The sequence below is a fragment of the Vitis vinifera genome, chromosome 19 (assembly GCF_030704535.1).
Source record: "Vitis vinifera cultivar Pinot Noir 40024 chromosome 19, ASM3070453v1".
Taxonomy (NCBI): Eukaryota; Viridiplantae; Streptophyta; class Magnoliopsida; order Vitales; family Vitaceae; genus Vitis; species Vitis vinifera.
In genome coordinates, this window is record NC_081823.1 from 1,021,638 (window position 1) to 1,038,630 (window position 16,993).

Sequence of the window (16,993 nt, forward strand, 5' to 3'; positions counted from 1 at the left end):
ATCCTCACGTTATGGATTCTTGGCATCTTCATGTTGCCCACTCCAAACCACAAGTTTTATTTTGGTAACTAGCCAAATTTGAAATTATGTCAAATCTTTGAACACAAATAAGTGGGCCAAAGCACATTCAAATGGAAATTGAAAGGATTATATTAACCTAATTAGGACATTTAATTTGGTGTAATTAAAAGTCCATTTAAGAGTGATTTTGAAAGGATAGAATAAAAAATATTTTCTTATTATTAGAAGTCTTACCTTTACAAATTTTAAGCATTTCATAAAAAATCACTTCTAAAAGATAACCCATTATATTAAAAAATAAAAAATAAAAATAAAAAGATAACTACTCTAAAATTTAAAAAATCTACTCTAAAGCTTAAACTGATATTTACCATAAAGTTATTAATTTAACCTAAAAGCTTAAATCATTATATCAGACTAACAATTTATTGCCCAAATGAGTTGGAACATAACTTCAAAAATCATTTATAAATTATACCTCAAGAAATAGACAAGAAAATAAGAAATAATAGGTACAGAAGATTCAAACTCAAGAGTCAAAACTTACCTCAAAACCCACTTATGAATTATACCATAAGAAAAAGAAAACCAAGGAAATGAGATAGACTATACAAAAATCAAATATATGCATATTTCAAAAAACCTTAATCAATGGGTGTAACAATTGAGGTCTTCATGTGGCTAGAGATCAAAATTGAGTTGAAATTCCCTACTAATTAGTGATGAGTAGAGTGGTGGGCCTTGTGAAGAGGGTAGGTGTGGTGGGGACTCATGTAGAAATTGCTTGCAAATTTATACCATCATACCATATGCCATTTTTTGAGTGGATTTGATATGAAATCACATACCTTTATTCTATTCAATCAGCAATAATTCCCCCAAATCTGATTTTAAAAAACACAATAATTTGCATAAAGGATTTAAGAAGAGGAGTGTGAAGGCCACCCAAAGCGGGTTTGTTCAAAAATGACTCTAGTAGGAAAGCAGGTTCACGATGAAATCATCCTGGGGGGACCAACAGAGTCGGCTGAGGTTGCTAAGGCCATGGTTGGGGAGTGCATGGAAAAACCCTTTGACGGCAAGAATATTCTTAGTGTCTTCCTTGCTGTTGATGCAAAATGTGCCCAGAACTGGTACTTTGCCAAGTAGACAAGGGCATCATTTGCCTGAAAATGACCTGGGTTTTTGGCTTAAGGACCCCCCTATTACTGTTCCAAGCTTCCTCTCCACCTTGAAGACACAGTTCCATCCTAGCCCTGAGACTTGAGTTATCTATGCCAAAGCTGTAACTACAGAAGGCTTTCACTTGCAGAATCAGTTACTCGTATATATACTTTGCCATTGTATGCTCTGACATTGTGGTTGATCACGTGGAAATCTCGACCTGGGTTGGGATTGGGTCTGTAAAGGTCTCGATTAGCTGTTTCTGTGGCATTTTGTAATTGGCATGATCAAATGACAGCATGCAGTATGGATAGATGAAGTTATCAGTTGATGTTAATTTCCTGGTAACTCTTTGTAACATGGAATTCAGTTGACGTTAGATTATATCTTTTACTTTTGATGAAAGGAGACTCTGTCAAAGAGTGAGAGTAGGGCCTCGGAATGGAAATAGAGGTGAATCATAATAGGGAAGAGCTTGATCCTGACTAGGGTGTGTTTGGTTTCTATGGGAATGAATTTTTATTTTTTTTTATTCATATTTCTAATAAGTCATTCGAAAAGTAACAGATCAGATGATTTATCCATCTTAAGTTGCCCTTACACAATCTCTTTCTTCCCCATGAAAGCAATTTCAAAGAATGTATAACATTCTAAAAACTCTTAGAGAATGTTTAGATACAATCCGAAAAATATAAGTATTACAAAAAAAATACAAATAAACGTCACATAATTTTATTTTTATTGTATCATCCTTATTTTCGGTAAAAACTAAAAACACTTTTTAAGTGATAATATTTCAAACAAAATTATCAAATATGTGAGTAAGCAATAATATTTTAAATATGTAAAATATCATTTTCATCGTCAATATAGGTAAACCACCTATATGACAACTCAATTAATTTTCCTAATTTCAACAAACTTCATTTGTTGGGCCTTCACAATTTTGTCATGCTAAATATATCATACATTACATGAGTTATGAGTTTACATAATGGGTTTAGATTAACGATATGTTGCCAAATTTTGCTATATGAAAAAGCCTAAAATGGTAGATTTAATTGTTATAGCTAGTCATTGTTATGAGACAAATTGAGATCATTTTTTAGATAATAAGATATCATAATTTCAAATCATTTGAATTTGTGCAACACATTCACAAATTTCTTGTGTTAAAGCTTATAATACCGTGTCTTGTTTGAAATTCGAGAATGAGTAAAATATTGAATGTTATAAAGGATTGGACCTTCCATTCCACACCTATTACTTTATTTAAATAATATATCTTATTTATTTATTTTCATTTTGGGTGTCTGGATGGCATTAGTTAAATACTAGGTCCTAGTCTTTATTTGAAGAGGGTAGGAATTAAAAGATGATAATTATTAAGGGCAAGGTACAACCACCTGATAGAGGCATAAGGCCATACAAACATAAAGAGTGAGGTCCTTTCACTAGACCAAGCCCTTCATGAATTTGATTCAATCACCCACTCCAAACCACAACTTTTATTTTGGTAGCTGGCCAAATTTGAAGTCATGTAATATCTTTGAACATAAATAAGTGGGCCAAAACACATTCAAAGGACAATTTTAAGGTTGGTGTAATTAAAAATTCCATTTAGGAGTGATTTTGAAAGAATAAAACAAGAAATACTTTCCTATTATTAGAAGTCTTATCTTTACAAATTTTAAGCATTTCATAAAATCATAAAAATCACTTCTAAAAATATAAAGTATTCTTCTATGACAAAACCTTCCATGTACATTTTACCCAAAACTTTAGAACTATAGAATATAGAAGAAGAATGAACTATCTAAGTTTGGGATTTAGATCATTTGGGACCCTAGGTGAATAATGATATGATCCTAAACAACAATGATTTGTCCATGTTCAGTTGTCCCACTTTTAAAAGTTGGTTTTAGAAAGTTGTGTAAAACTCTTAACATAGTATAAATGTATTTTAAAGAATGTACAATGTTTTGAAAATTTTTAAGAATATTTGGAAATAATTTTGAAATATATGATGTTATACTTCAAATACGATATATTCATGTTACAAAAAAATGCATATGCTTATAACTTTGAAATGCTAATAAAAACAGATAATTTTTTCCATTACCTTATTTTCAATAAAAATATTTCAATTTCATCCTTCAAACAATAAGATTTTGTATAAAATTATCAAATAGAACCAAAATATTTATTACTGGATCCCAAAAAATTATCTAAAACATAATTAAACTATAATATAAGTGAGTTTCAACTCAATGTATATAGATGAGAAACACTTTTCAAAATAATTAACCACCTACATCTAACTCAATTCATTTCAACACAAATATACATTTGCATACGATACTCTCAAACTTTTAAAGATCGAATTCTTGGCATTCTCATCATTTAATTTAAATGTTTACCTTACTTACAAGTCCAAAACTGTAATATGATTCTATATTTTAATCTTCTGAAATTTAAAAAATAGTCAAGACTATAAAATCATGACAATTTGAAAACTTATATAAATATTAAAAGTTCAAAATTTTAATATCCTCCAATATCTAATTTGTCCCTTAACTTAAATACAAATAGCTGTTAAAAAACATTTGATCTTGTTGGTAAAATACCTTCCAATTTAAAGCATGGAAGATTAATTAAACCAACAAAAAGTTTTTGCCTCCGGTCTTCACAATTTTTTTATGCTAAATATATCATTCACTTCATGAGTTTGAATTTATATAATTAATTGGGTTTATATTGAATTGCTTTGGCTAATTTAAAAAACCCAAAATGAAATGATTTCATGAGTGTTTCTTATTATTTGACCATGTCCAAAACAAATTGAGATAATTTTTGGGACAACAAGATGTCATAATTCCAAATACTTTTAAATTTGCATTTCATTAACTATCATGACTTCTCAATTTTCGAGTCTCAACCAATCGTTCACATTCATAAATTTCTCATATTAAAGCTTACAAAATACAATTTTGTCATAAAATGATTGACATCCTTATTAGAGACTTGTGACTTTATATAAGATTTTTCTTATTTTTTTTGTCATTTAGTCCATATGGTTGGCACAAGTTGAATATTGGGTCATCATCTTTATTTTCGAAGGGTGTGAATTAAAATATCATAATAATTATTAAGAGTAAAGCGCAACCACTCTATAGAGGCATAAAGGCACTTACATTTTGAATGGGTAGTGTAGTAGGGTCCTTTCACTAGGCCAAGCCATTTTGACAAGAATTTGATTCAACCACCCATTCCAAACCACAAGTTTTATTTTGGTAACTAGTCAAATTTAAAACCATATGATATGTTAAACGTAAATGGGTGAGCCAAAACATATTTCAAAGGACAGTTTAAAGGCTTCCTATTAACCTAATTAGGTGATTTGATTCACATGATTTAAATGACATTTTGGAGTGATTTTTAAAGAATTAAAAGTATTTTCTTATTATAAGAAGCATTTTTTTTTTACGAAGTTAGTCATTTGACAAAATCACTTCTAAAAACATAAAAAATAATTTTATGAATTATTATATCTTTTTTTATACCGAGATCTAGTAGAGGATTACGTGATTAGTTGAAACATAAACTAAATTAGAGTAATTCACTAATTATAATAAATCATTTCCAATGGTAGTAGGAATAAAAATAGAAAGGAATATATAAATTAAAATCTAAATTTTAATAAGTGAATGAATTTTTTATTTTGCCTCAACCATGAGTATTGTATCAATAAAACAAAAATGGTTCTAAATTAGAACAAATATATTTGTTATTTTCATTTGTCTATCATTGGCATTGAAATCAAAATACTAAACTAAATTTTATAAGATAATAATTTAATCCCAAAACTTAAGTATCCTCCAACATTTCATTTGTAGTAACAAAAATCGGATGACATATTTCATTTGTTATTTCATTCATCATATACGTTTGCCTACACAAATTCTTCATATGAATATTTCATATTAGTAGGTATTAATCCTTATTTGTGGAGGAGACAATGTAAATAATGATAACTAAGAGAGAGGTGCATCCACCTAGCAAAGGCATAAAGGCATGTTTCTTGCTCTTTGAATGCACCACATATCTCCACAAATAAAGAATGGGGACTTCAGCCATGTTGTCATATTTCAACACATATATAATGATTGGCTGTTTCTGTGGCATTTTGTAATCGGCATGCAGTATGTATAGATTGAAGTTATCAGTTGATGTTCATTTCCTGGTATCAGTTTTTCAGGTAAGAAATGAAAGCCTAATTTCACACATCTTTGTTCCTGTTAGATTATATCTTTAACTTACTCTTGGTGAAGGGAGACTGTCAAAGACTGAGAGTAGGGACTCAGAATGGGAATAGATGTGGATCATGATACCATGAGTAGGGAAGAGTTTGATCCTGATCCGAGTAAGTTTGGTTTCCGTGAGAATGATTTTTTTTTTTTTTATTCATATTTCTAGTAAATCATTCGAACAAAGTAACAATGAAAAATGAAATAGACTTCTTTTTCTAACGGTGAAAAGCATGAGATATACAAAGGAGATGTATATATTAGTAGTGCTTTTTAATGCTTGGAAGTAATTCTTGATGGTTAATTCTTTCAAAAGAATTGTTATTATATAACATATTTTTCATAATACTATCAAAACATTTTTTTATTTATGTTCAAATATTAAGGGTTTTTTTAAAAAATAAAAATAAATAACTAGAAGCTTCATCAATAAAGGCAACAGAATTTAAAATTTGAATTAATCTCTTTATGTTGAGATTACTTCCTAAAAGTAGTTTTGAGAAATCTTTTGAAACTAAAAATGGAATGTAATAAAGAGTGTTTATATGTTGAAAAATATAGGTAAAAAAGTAAACTTCTCATAATTTTATTATCTCTATTTTCGATAAAAACATTTTTTTTTTAACTAACAATTTTTTTGGAACAAAATTACCAAACATCAACCAAATACAAAATATCATTTTTATCCCCAAAATAGGAAACCATCAACAGAATTAACTTGAGTCCATGTTCAGATAACTCAATTAACTTTTAGCCCAAATCATCTATTTTCAGCAAAAACTAAAACCTCAATTTGTATCCATTATCCTCCATGATTTGAATTGCAGTCATACTCATCTTATTGTCTAAATGGCTACCTTCCTGATAATTCCAAAACTTTAATATGATCCCAAATTTTTATGTTTCAAAATTTGGAAAATAATCTTGGTTTTATATTATGATGCATTGAAAAGATATGAAAACAACACAAGTTGAAATTTTTAATTGCTTCCAATATCTTATTGCTTCCCAAACTTAAACACAAATAGATATAAGAAAACATTTGATGTTGTTGATGGTACAATGCCTTCGAATTTAAACATCCTAAAAGATTAACTAAACAACACAAACTTTATGTCTTTGCCTTCACAATTTTTTCGTGCTAAGTATATCATGCCCTTCAAGTGTTTGATTTTACATAAGTAATTGGGTTTAGAGTAACAATATGTTGCTGATTTTGCCACATGAAAAAGCCTAAAATTATAGATCAATTGTTTATGACTAGTCATTGTTATAAGATAAATTAAGATAATCTTTTAGACAATAAGATACCATAGTTCCAAATAATTTTGAATTTGTATATCATTAACCATCATGGCTTCTCAATTTTTCAATTTCAACCAATTTTTGTGTGAGACATTCTCAAATTTCTCATGTTAAAAGCTTATAACAATACCGTTTTGTCCAAATAATGATTTTAAAAGTAAATTCAAGAATAAGTATAATATCGAAGATCATAAAAGAATTGATACTTCAATTCTAAATCCATTACTTTATTTAAATATTTTATTTATTTATTTTAATTTTGAGTATATGGGTGGCACTAGTTAAACATGAGGTCCTAGTCTTTATTTGGAGAGGGTACGAATTAAAAGATGATAATTATTAAAGGCAAAGTGCAACCGCTCAATAGAGGCATAAAGGCATATAAGCATAAAGAGTGAGGTCCTTTCACTAGGCCAAACCATTTTTGCATTGAATTTGATTCAACCACCCACTCCAAACAGCAAGTTTTATTTTGGTAGCTGGCCAATTTGAAGTCATGTCATATCTTTGAAAAAAAAAAAAATAAGTGGGCCAATTTGAAATCATGTCATATCTTTGAACACAAATGAGTGGACCAAAACAGATTCAATGGGCAAATTAAAGGATTATGTTAACCTAATTAGATCATTTCACATTTCCTATACTAGCATTTAGAATGGACTGTCACCGGAAAAAGTATTCTTCTATTATAGAACCTTCAATGCACATTTTACCCAAAACTTAGAACTATAGAAGAAGAATGAATTATAATGTGTCTAAGTTTAGGATTTAGATCATTTTGGAACCCTAGGGGAATAAGGACATGATCCTAAACTCCAATGATTTATCCATGTTAAGTTCCCTTAATTTTGTAAGAACTCAATATTTCCTTATTGGAAACCATTCTTAAAAGTTGGTTTTAGAAAGTTGTGTAAAACTCTAAACAGGCTAAATTTAATTTAAAGAATGTGTAATGTTTTGAAAATTTTTAAGAATGTTTGGATACAATTTTGAAATATATGATCTTATATTTTTAAATATGATCTATTCACGTTAAAAAAAAAATCAAGTATAAGTATATAATATACTAATAAAAACAGATTTTTTTTATATTACTTTACTTTCAATAAAAAAAACTATTTTTTTCATTTCATCCTTTAAACAATAAGATTTTGTACAAAATTATCAAATATAACCAAAATATTTCACTTGATGCTAAAAATTATCTTATACATAATCAAACCAAAACATCTAACTAGTTCGTATGGTTATCCATGAATTTTCATTGCATATATTACTCTCAACCCTTCAAAGATGGACTTCTTGGCATTCTCATCATATAATTTAAATGGCTACCTTACTTAAAATTCCAAAAATTTTTTATGATCCTATATTTTTTACTCTTCTAAAATTTAAAAAAATAGTCAAAACGGTAAAATCATGACAATTTGAGAGCTTATATAAATATTGTAAGTTCAGATTTTTAATATCCTCCAATATCTGATTTTTCCCTACTGTTGGAAAACATTAGATGTTGTTAGTACAGTGCTGTCAAATTTAAAGCATATAAAATATTAACTAAATCAACAAAAAGTTCATGGCATGGGCCTTCACAATTTTTTCATGCTAAATGTATCATTCACTTCATGAGTTTGATTTTATATAATTAATTGGGTTTATATTGAATTGCTTTGGCTAATTTGAAAAACCCAAAATGGAAGATTATTTTATGAGTAATTATTATTTGACCATGTGCAAAACAAATTGAGATAAATTTTGAGACAATAAGATATCATAATTCCAAATACTTTTGAATTTGCATTTTATTAACCATAATGGCTTCTCAATTTTTGAGCCTCAACCAATTGTTCACGTTCACAAATTTCTCATGTTAAAGCTTATAAAAATACAACTTCATCCAAATGATAATTCTAAATAAATTCAAGAACGAATTATAATATTGAATATCATAAAACGGTTGACACAACACTTGCAACTTTATATAACATTTTTCTTATTTTTTTGTCATTTAGGCTATATGTCTTGCACAAGTTAAATATTGGGTCCCCGTCTTTATTTCAAAGGGCATGAATTAAAAGAGCATAATAATTGTCAAGGGCAAGGTGCAGCCACTCTATGGAGACATAAAAAGGCATCTAACATTTTGAATGGGTTATGTAGTGAGGTCCTTTCATTTGGCTTAGCCATTTTGATATGAATTTGATTCAACCACCCGCTCCAAACCACAAGTTCTATTTTGGTAGCTAGTCAAATTTAAAACCATATGACATGTTAAACATAAATGGGTGGGCCAAACAAACCACACACTTCAAAGGAAAGCTTAAAGGCTTTCTATTAACCTAACTATGTCATTTGATTCACATATTTTAAATTACATTTTGGAGTGATTTTTAAAGAATTAAAGTTTCTTTCTAATTATTATAAGCACTTTTTTTGCAAAGTTTAAGCATATGCTAAAATCACTTTGAAAAATATAAAGAATAATTTTATGAATTGTCATATTCATACTTTTTTCAATGTCAATGTCTGTCATTGACATTGAAATCAAAATACTAAACTCGATTTTATAAGATGATAACTTAATTTCAAAACTTTAGTATCCTCCAATATTTTATTTGTTATCGTAAAAATTGGATTACAAATTTCATTTGTTATTTCGTTTATTATCCTACACAAATTTCACATGTGAATATTTCATATTAGTAGGTCTTCATCCTTGTTTGTAGATGAGACAGGTTAATAATGATAATTAAGAGAGAGGTGCAACCACCAAGCAGAGGCATGAAGGCATGTTTCTTGCTCTTTGAATGCGCCATCTCCATAAATAAAGAATGGGGACTTCAGCTATGTTGATTCATTTTGAATGAATTTATTCAACCACCTTATTAAAAAGCAATGACAATATTAGGGGAATAAGTATGATAATTTTTTTTTCAAATTTTAACACACATATAAAAAAATAATCCATTATATTTATAAAAAAAACAATAAATCTAAAATTTTAAAAACTTATTTTAAAACTTAAACTATTGTCTATCATAAAGTTATCAATTTGATATAAAAATTTAAACTATTAAATCGGGTTACAATTTATTCACAGAATGAGTTAAAACTTAACTTCAAAAGCTCGTTTACGAATTATATCTTGAAAGATAAACAAAATAAATAACTGAGGTATAACATTCTAACCCAAAAGAGTCAAAACTTACTTTAAAACCCATAAGAAATGGAAAGAAAAATAAGGAAATGAGATAGACTATTCAAACTTAAAAACCTACAACAAGAATCAAATATTTCCATAATTCAAAAAACCTAGTCAAAGGTATACCAAATGAGGTCTTTATATGGGTAGAGATCAAAATTGAGTTGAAATCCTCTACTTCAAATTAGCCATGAGTAGGGTGGTGGACCTTGTGAAGAAGGTAGGTGTGGTGGGGACTCATATATTGAATTGCTTGCAAATTTATACCATCATACCATATGCCATTTTTTGAGTGGATTTGATATGAAATCACCTTTAGTCAATTCAAACTACTTTATCTTTTAAGGAGAATAAGATTTTTTTTTTTGGTGTCTTGTAATTGTATGCATGTGAATTGGAGCATTGAAGATGTCTTTTCAATATGGGCATTACCCATTTGGATTAGTCTCCATATTCCTCTGCTCCCTCAATCTCAATCCATTGAAACGAGGCATCTCTTTATTTGTATCCTTTTATAGTTGAGTGACCTTTAAATTTCCACTTCAAAAAGGGAAACCATGCACATGTATATATCTTTCATTGTCCATGATTCTCTAAAGAAGAAAATATATCTGCAACTACGATATTTTTTAAAAAAAAAATTGAAAATTATTCTCTAATATTTTATAAAATAAAAATTTATTTGAAAAACTAAAATATTTTTAAGTTATTTCTATATTTTTAAGTATATTTTAAAGATAGTTTTTATACGTAATATTTTATTTTTAAAACTATTTATTATTTTCTGATTACCTTACATGGTTTTTTTTTTTTGTTCTGAATAATGGAAAATTGTTTTAAAAAATAATTATCAAATAAAACCATGATTTTCCCTCTACTTTTTTAAATACTTTTTTTGACTTTATAAAACAAAATATCACAATTTTTCTAAAATATTAGAATAATTTTAAAACTTTTTAATTTTCATTTCTTACTTTCTTTTCAAAAATCAATTTCATCTTATTTTTTTATCATCTTAATTTTGGACCCCATGATGTTAAAACATTTGATATTTAATCATCACCTACAACACTATTTTCTAGAGTGTTTGGATAGAACTTTGAATAAAAATCTCGGCAGATGTTGCTCTCAAGTGTGATGTATTTGTACTTTGAAAGAGTAGAAAATTGATACAAGAAGATTTTTATTTATTTAAAATTTTAAAAATCTAAAATTATATTTATGAAATCCAATTATATAATAATAATGGTAATTGCCTAAAACCTCTCCATTTTTTACCAATAAATGTCAAAATCAACCATTATCCCAAACCAACCTTAAATATATGTTATTATTTTATTTAAAAAAACATTTAAAAACAAACCCTAACCACTAACGATTAGAAAACTACATGTTATCATGAAATCATGATATTTTTGAAAGAAATGAAACTTTAGAATTCAATTTTGTTCCAATTATTTGCACTAGAAAGTGGTAAACAAAGCAACCCCAACTGTCCCATACTTTCACATACCTAAAACCCCATTTGGCCCCAAAAGGATAGGACACTATGATCAATAAATAATTAATTTAATTTAATTTAATTTAATTTTTTATTATTTTTGTAACCAATAAAAATAATGCATGTAGCATATCTTTCTTGAAATTTTGTGTATAGGGGGGTAGGACCCATGCAGCCACCCACCATGATTGAAGACGTGAGGCTTTGGCTCACTTTGGAGGTGTCTACACGTGTGCCCTAATGTTTGGTATATATAGAAATTGAGTGTCCAATTTTTGTACTTAATCATACTAATTTTAGGGCTTCTTGATAAAGATTTAATTTTACAAGGGTTTATAGGGTAGGGTGGTGGTAGGATGTGACATTAGATTTTTTTTTTTTCCCACTTGATGTTTAATTTTACGTAGATACGCAAAGGCTTGGGGGTGATTTGGGTAAAAATGCCTTTTTTTTTTTCAATAGTATTTTAAAGAAGATATTTTCGATTCTTAAAAAAATAAAAATAAAAAATAGAATTTTAAAAATCATTAATTATAATAATAAAACGGATTTTTTCGAGTATCTGTCTCATTCCTAATTAGACAAATTTTATAATGAGTATAAAAATTTCATACACTCATCATGTCATTTTTTAGATAGAATAAAAGTAAATATAACATTAAAAATGGATGATTGGTTCTCGACATAATACCATTCATAATCACTGAAATACTAATTTAAAAATTATTTTAAATGATTTTTTAAATTTCTAAAAATTTGTTAGATATTTAATTTTAAATAAAAATAAAATAAAATATTAGAAAGTACTTTCATTCAAAATCACCCCTACACAAACTTTTAACAAGGATGAAAGATGAATAATTTTCATCCCTAATTTATATATAAATATTTTTTTAGATTTTTTAAAAATTTATCAAATATCTATTTATATATGGAAAGGGTTTTCAATGCAGTATTTTTAACCCCTTCAAAATCATTCCTAAACAAATTTTAACAATAATGATACATGATTTGTCTAAGTTAAATTATTTACAAATAATTTATTTATAAAAAAACGTGACATTATAAAATAATTTTATCTATTCGAATAAGGACAAGTCTATATAAAAAATCTAACATTGATCGATGACCACCTAGCAATAAATAAATAAAACTTGAAGGGGACAAAAATAGAATTGGTATATTGACCTATCCAAATTAAAATTATAAGCATTCACATTATTATAAAAATCATAGATTAAGTTACATTTCTTGAACCCCAAATAGTTTGGTAACCCCTTTGAATATCCTACCCAACACATCAACTTTGATATTAATAATAATCTTTAAGTGTATTGAAAATAGTTAGGTGGCTTTAGACCAAGTGCCCACCTTTGGATGGCTATAGGGGCCTAAATCAAAGAATGGTGGTTACTAACTTACTACTACTTCTTATTCTAGGGACAATGCCAATCTATAAAATATAATTAATACAATAAAATAAAATAAAATTTAAGCATAATATAATGCATTTTTATTATTTATGTTATGATTAAATATAGATAAACTAAACAGACCGTTTTTCTATGCGCATGCATGTAGTAGGATTATATAAATTAAAATTAATTATGCTCTCGAGAAACATAGAATTATTCAAAGATGTTATATAATTACTCTTCTTATAATTACGGTTTCTTTAGACTGTATTAATTATAATTTACGTAACTTTTGTTAAATAAAATAATGTAATACTAATTATGCGAAATCACTCATAACTCATCTTTATCGTTTTTAATTATGTTTTTTTTTTTCCTTGCCTCGAAGAATTGGTAAAAGTTGTTTTTGATGAATACAATTAAGTACTTAACTAATGAGTGAATCTAATAATAAGATCTTATGTTCATTCATATGAAAATGGAAATCAATTTTTTATGGTTGGATTGAGGAGGAAGATTGAAAGCCCACCAACACAATTACCAAAAGGACTGTTTTATTATTTATTTAATGTTTATTCTCTTTTTTTTTTGGGAAAAAAGCAGAAGGGGTTCATGGGTCATTGTGTAGGTGGTGCATGCAGCTTTTCCTTTATTCCAAAAGCGCTTTTGGAACTCTTGATCTAGATCCACCAATCAAAGGCCACCATTCCACAACTTTCGACGCCGAGAATAAATTTGACTTTCACACTTGTAAATATTTCATCATACAAACCTCTGATTTCCTCGAATCACCATGATCACATGGTTCAATCCCTTACTCAGAAAGATTACAGGCACATGATCTAAAAAATGGGATCCATCACCAACTCCAGAGACCACTCACACCATTATTGAGCAAACACAACATACACACCCTAAAAAAACCCCCACCCACAAGATGCCTGTGCCCCCGCTCATGTGGACAAGGTTTATCTCTTGATTCCTTCCAACATTACAAAATACCCAAAATGCCCTTATCGAGATAATGACCAAAATACCCCTCGGCCCACTGTATTGGAATTTGGTCGTGAAACCGAAGAAGCCGGCAAGCTGGACTGTTTTGGAATTAGACAGGAAAAAACCGGTCAACTGTCCCAAAGGGAAAGTCACCGTCATGGGTCTTCGGCCGTTACAGGACAAATTACTTAAGAGAAAATTCAAAACTATGAGACACCAAGAAAACTACCATTCATCATTTTCCTCCTCATCCTCTTCTTCTTCTTTTCTTCATGGGTGGGCGGAGAATGGCTGAGGCCACCGGAAAAATGACCCAACTCTGCCGGAAAATTGTGCGGGTCAATATTAGGGTTAGGATACTAGACAGAGTAACGATTTTTCAGAAGTTTTTTAGGTTCATTTGGGACAGAATTATCGTTTGCTCCATAGGGAAGCCAATTCGGTACCACCGGCTGTCCCGCCGCTCTCCTCCTCCATCGCCGTCGCCGGAGACGATCGAGTCCGGGTTGCAGTCGGATGACCCGTCGACAGCTGCCGGAGACAGCGATTCCGATTTAGTGAGCTTGAAGATATGCGTGATGGGGGATTGCCAAATTGGAAAAACCAGCTTCCTCGTGAGTTCCAATCATACTTTTACTCATTCTCATACCAATAAGATGATGTCATAATTTTTCTAGTTTTTTAATTTTTTTTTTTTTTGTGGATTTTAAGATTAAGTATGTAGGTGATGAACAAGAAAAAAAATGTTTAGAAATGACGGGATTGAATTTAATGGACAAAACATTAATCGTCCAAGACGCCCGAATTGCATTCAGCATATGGGATGTCGGAGGTACCAACTTCAACCTACTAAATTTGTTTCATCTTACCTTAATTTTTCGAATATTTGATTAATTTTTTGTTTCAGGTGATCATACTTCACTTACTCATGTTCCAATCGCTTGCAAAGACGCAGTGGCGATCCTGTTCATGTTCGATCTTACCAGTCGATGTACACTAAACAGGTTAATTTACGTCTAATTATTGATTTTTTCCACTAAAATTTGTAATTTTAGACTATAATTAAGCTTTTTAATTTTTAATTTTGGCAGTGTAATTGGATGGTATAGCCAAGCAAGAAGGTGGAATCAGGTACAGAAACTATAGACATTGCCAGTTAAGGGATAATAATTAAGATTTTAATTAGAGGGTTTTTTTTCAATAATTAAGATTTTGGCCCACAATTTTAATAAATTTAAGCTTATGGCACTGTTCCATTGTAGATGATGTTTTCTTTTTCTTTTTCTTTTATTTATTTCTTTTTTTAGACGGCGATCCCGATCATGATTGGAACCAAATTTGATGATTTTGTGAAACTTCCTCCGGACTTACAAAGGCCGATCGTGACCCAGGTAACATACTTAATTATTTAGTTTGTATTTTCTTGCAAATTTTGATATTTCATCTTTAATATTTTTATTTCTAGTAGTTCTAGAAATTGCGATTAATCCGTAAGTTATGTTTGGTTCCTAAAAAGTACAAAAGAAAAAAAATTATTAAAAAAAAATGATTTTCTTATGTTTGGATGTCCTATAAAATATTTCAAAAAAAATTAAATATAATTAAAATTAATTAAAAATTTATATATTTTAAAATTATTTAATCTTTATATTAATGAGTTAAAATAAATAAAATGACTTTGAAGTAGCAAATAAAAATAATTTATTACTTTTAACTCTATTTTTTATTTTTTTTCACTTTTTCTCTCAAATTTTCCCCTAACCAAACATAGCTTAAAATTTCTCCCTCCAAACAAAGAAAAACTTTATTGTACTACATTAATTTTCTTCACGAATGGGACACCCTATGTCAAGTACTTTTCCCTTCACCCAAACACTGCCTCATTTATTTTCTTCACAAATGGGACACCCTTTGCCAAGTTTTTCTTTGGGGGGAAACATTTCAATTAAAGTTGCAGGTGGAATTGTACCCACTTTGTTACTTTTCCACGAACGTCTTTTCCCATAAATAAAAATTTCACTAATTTCATGTTTGGTTTCTAAGAAACTTGAAGGGATGAAAGAAAATAAAAGAGAAAAATCAGAAGAAAAGAAAAAGGCAAAAAACAGATTGATTCTCACATTGTAATCCTACTCGCACCCATTTTGTTAATGCAGGCAAGAGGATATGCCAGGGCTATGAAGGCAACACTCTTCTTCTCAAGTGCCACACACAACATAAATGTGAACAAAATCTTCAAATTCATCATGGCCAAGCTCTTCAATCTGCCATGGACTGTCCAAAGAAACTTAACCATCGGAGAACCCATCATAGACTTCTGAAATACTCGTATTTTACACCACTAATCGTCATACGATCTCATTGTACATAGCAAAAGAGAAGAAGAACACTGAATAGTTGACCATTTTTGGTATTTGATTTTTTTTTTTTTTTTTTTTTTTTTTGCCCAAATTGTAATATTCAATAATTGTAACAAGCATTTCCCTCTTCGTGTTTTTTTCTAAGGAATGAAGTGAAGATGAAAGGATTACAAACATCACATTCTAGTCATTTTTGGTCATGATTACATACGTAAAATATGAAACCATTTCATTAGTGGTATTATTACTTCATATTTTTCAACTTAAGGGGGTGGTCATTTCTACAATGGTATGATTGTGTTCCATTACAGAATGGGAAATTACCTAACATAAATGATGGCAAGCCAGAAGCCTCTACTATACCAACCATTCACCCACTTGGCTTTTTATGAAAAATCATAATTTTACCCTTAAATTTATAGGTTTTCTTGGACATTAATATTGATTGACTGAAAATCATAGATTTTTTTAAGATTTTGCAATATTGAGAGTGTGTTTGTTGGTAATTCTAGTTCATAGTCTTTTTAACACTTGAATGATAAAAGTTTTTAAGTGTTCAAAAGGTTAGTAACGTTTCCTATTATCACTGGCAAACGGGTTTTAAATACAATTTTATCCAATTATTATATAATTTTTTATTATATATATAGAAAATAAGGTCAAAAGACTAGACAAATTCAACCCAATCCGATCCAAGCTTAAAAAAATAAATGTCTTTTTTT

The 16,993-nt window shown here is 29.0% G+C and overlaps 1 protein-coding gene across 1 annotated transcript; it reads left to right on the forward strand.

Moving 5' to 3' along the window:
- Positions 1–13,837: 13,837 nt before the first annotated feature.
- Positions 13,838–16,447, forward strand: LOC100257144 (septum-promoting GTP-binding protein 1). The gene is made up of 6 exons (XM_002285493.5): positions 13,838–14,525; positions 14,623–14,743; positions 14,819–14,915; positions 15,003–15,042; positions 15,219–15,302; positions 16,068–16,447. Exons 1-6 carry the CDS (start codon positions 14,184–14,186, stop codon positions 16,230–16,232), a joined length of 849 nt encoding a protein of 282 aa, XP_002285529.1. The 5' UTR covers positions 13,838–14,183; the 3' UTR covers positions 16,233–16,447.
- The last annotated feature ends 546 nt before the right edge of the window (positions 16,448–16,993 follow it).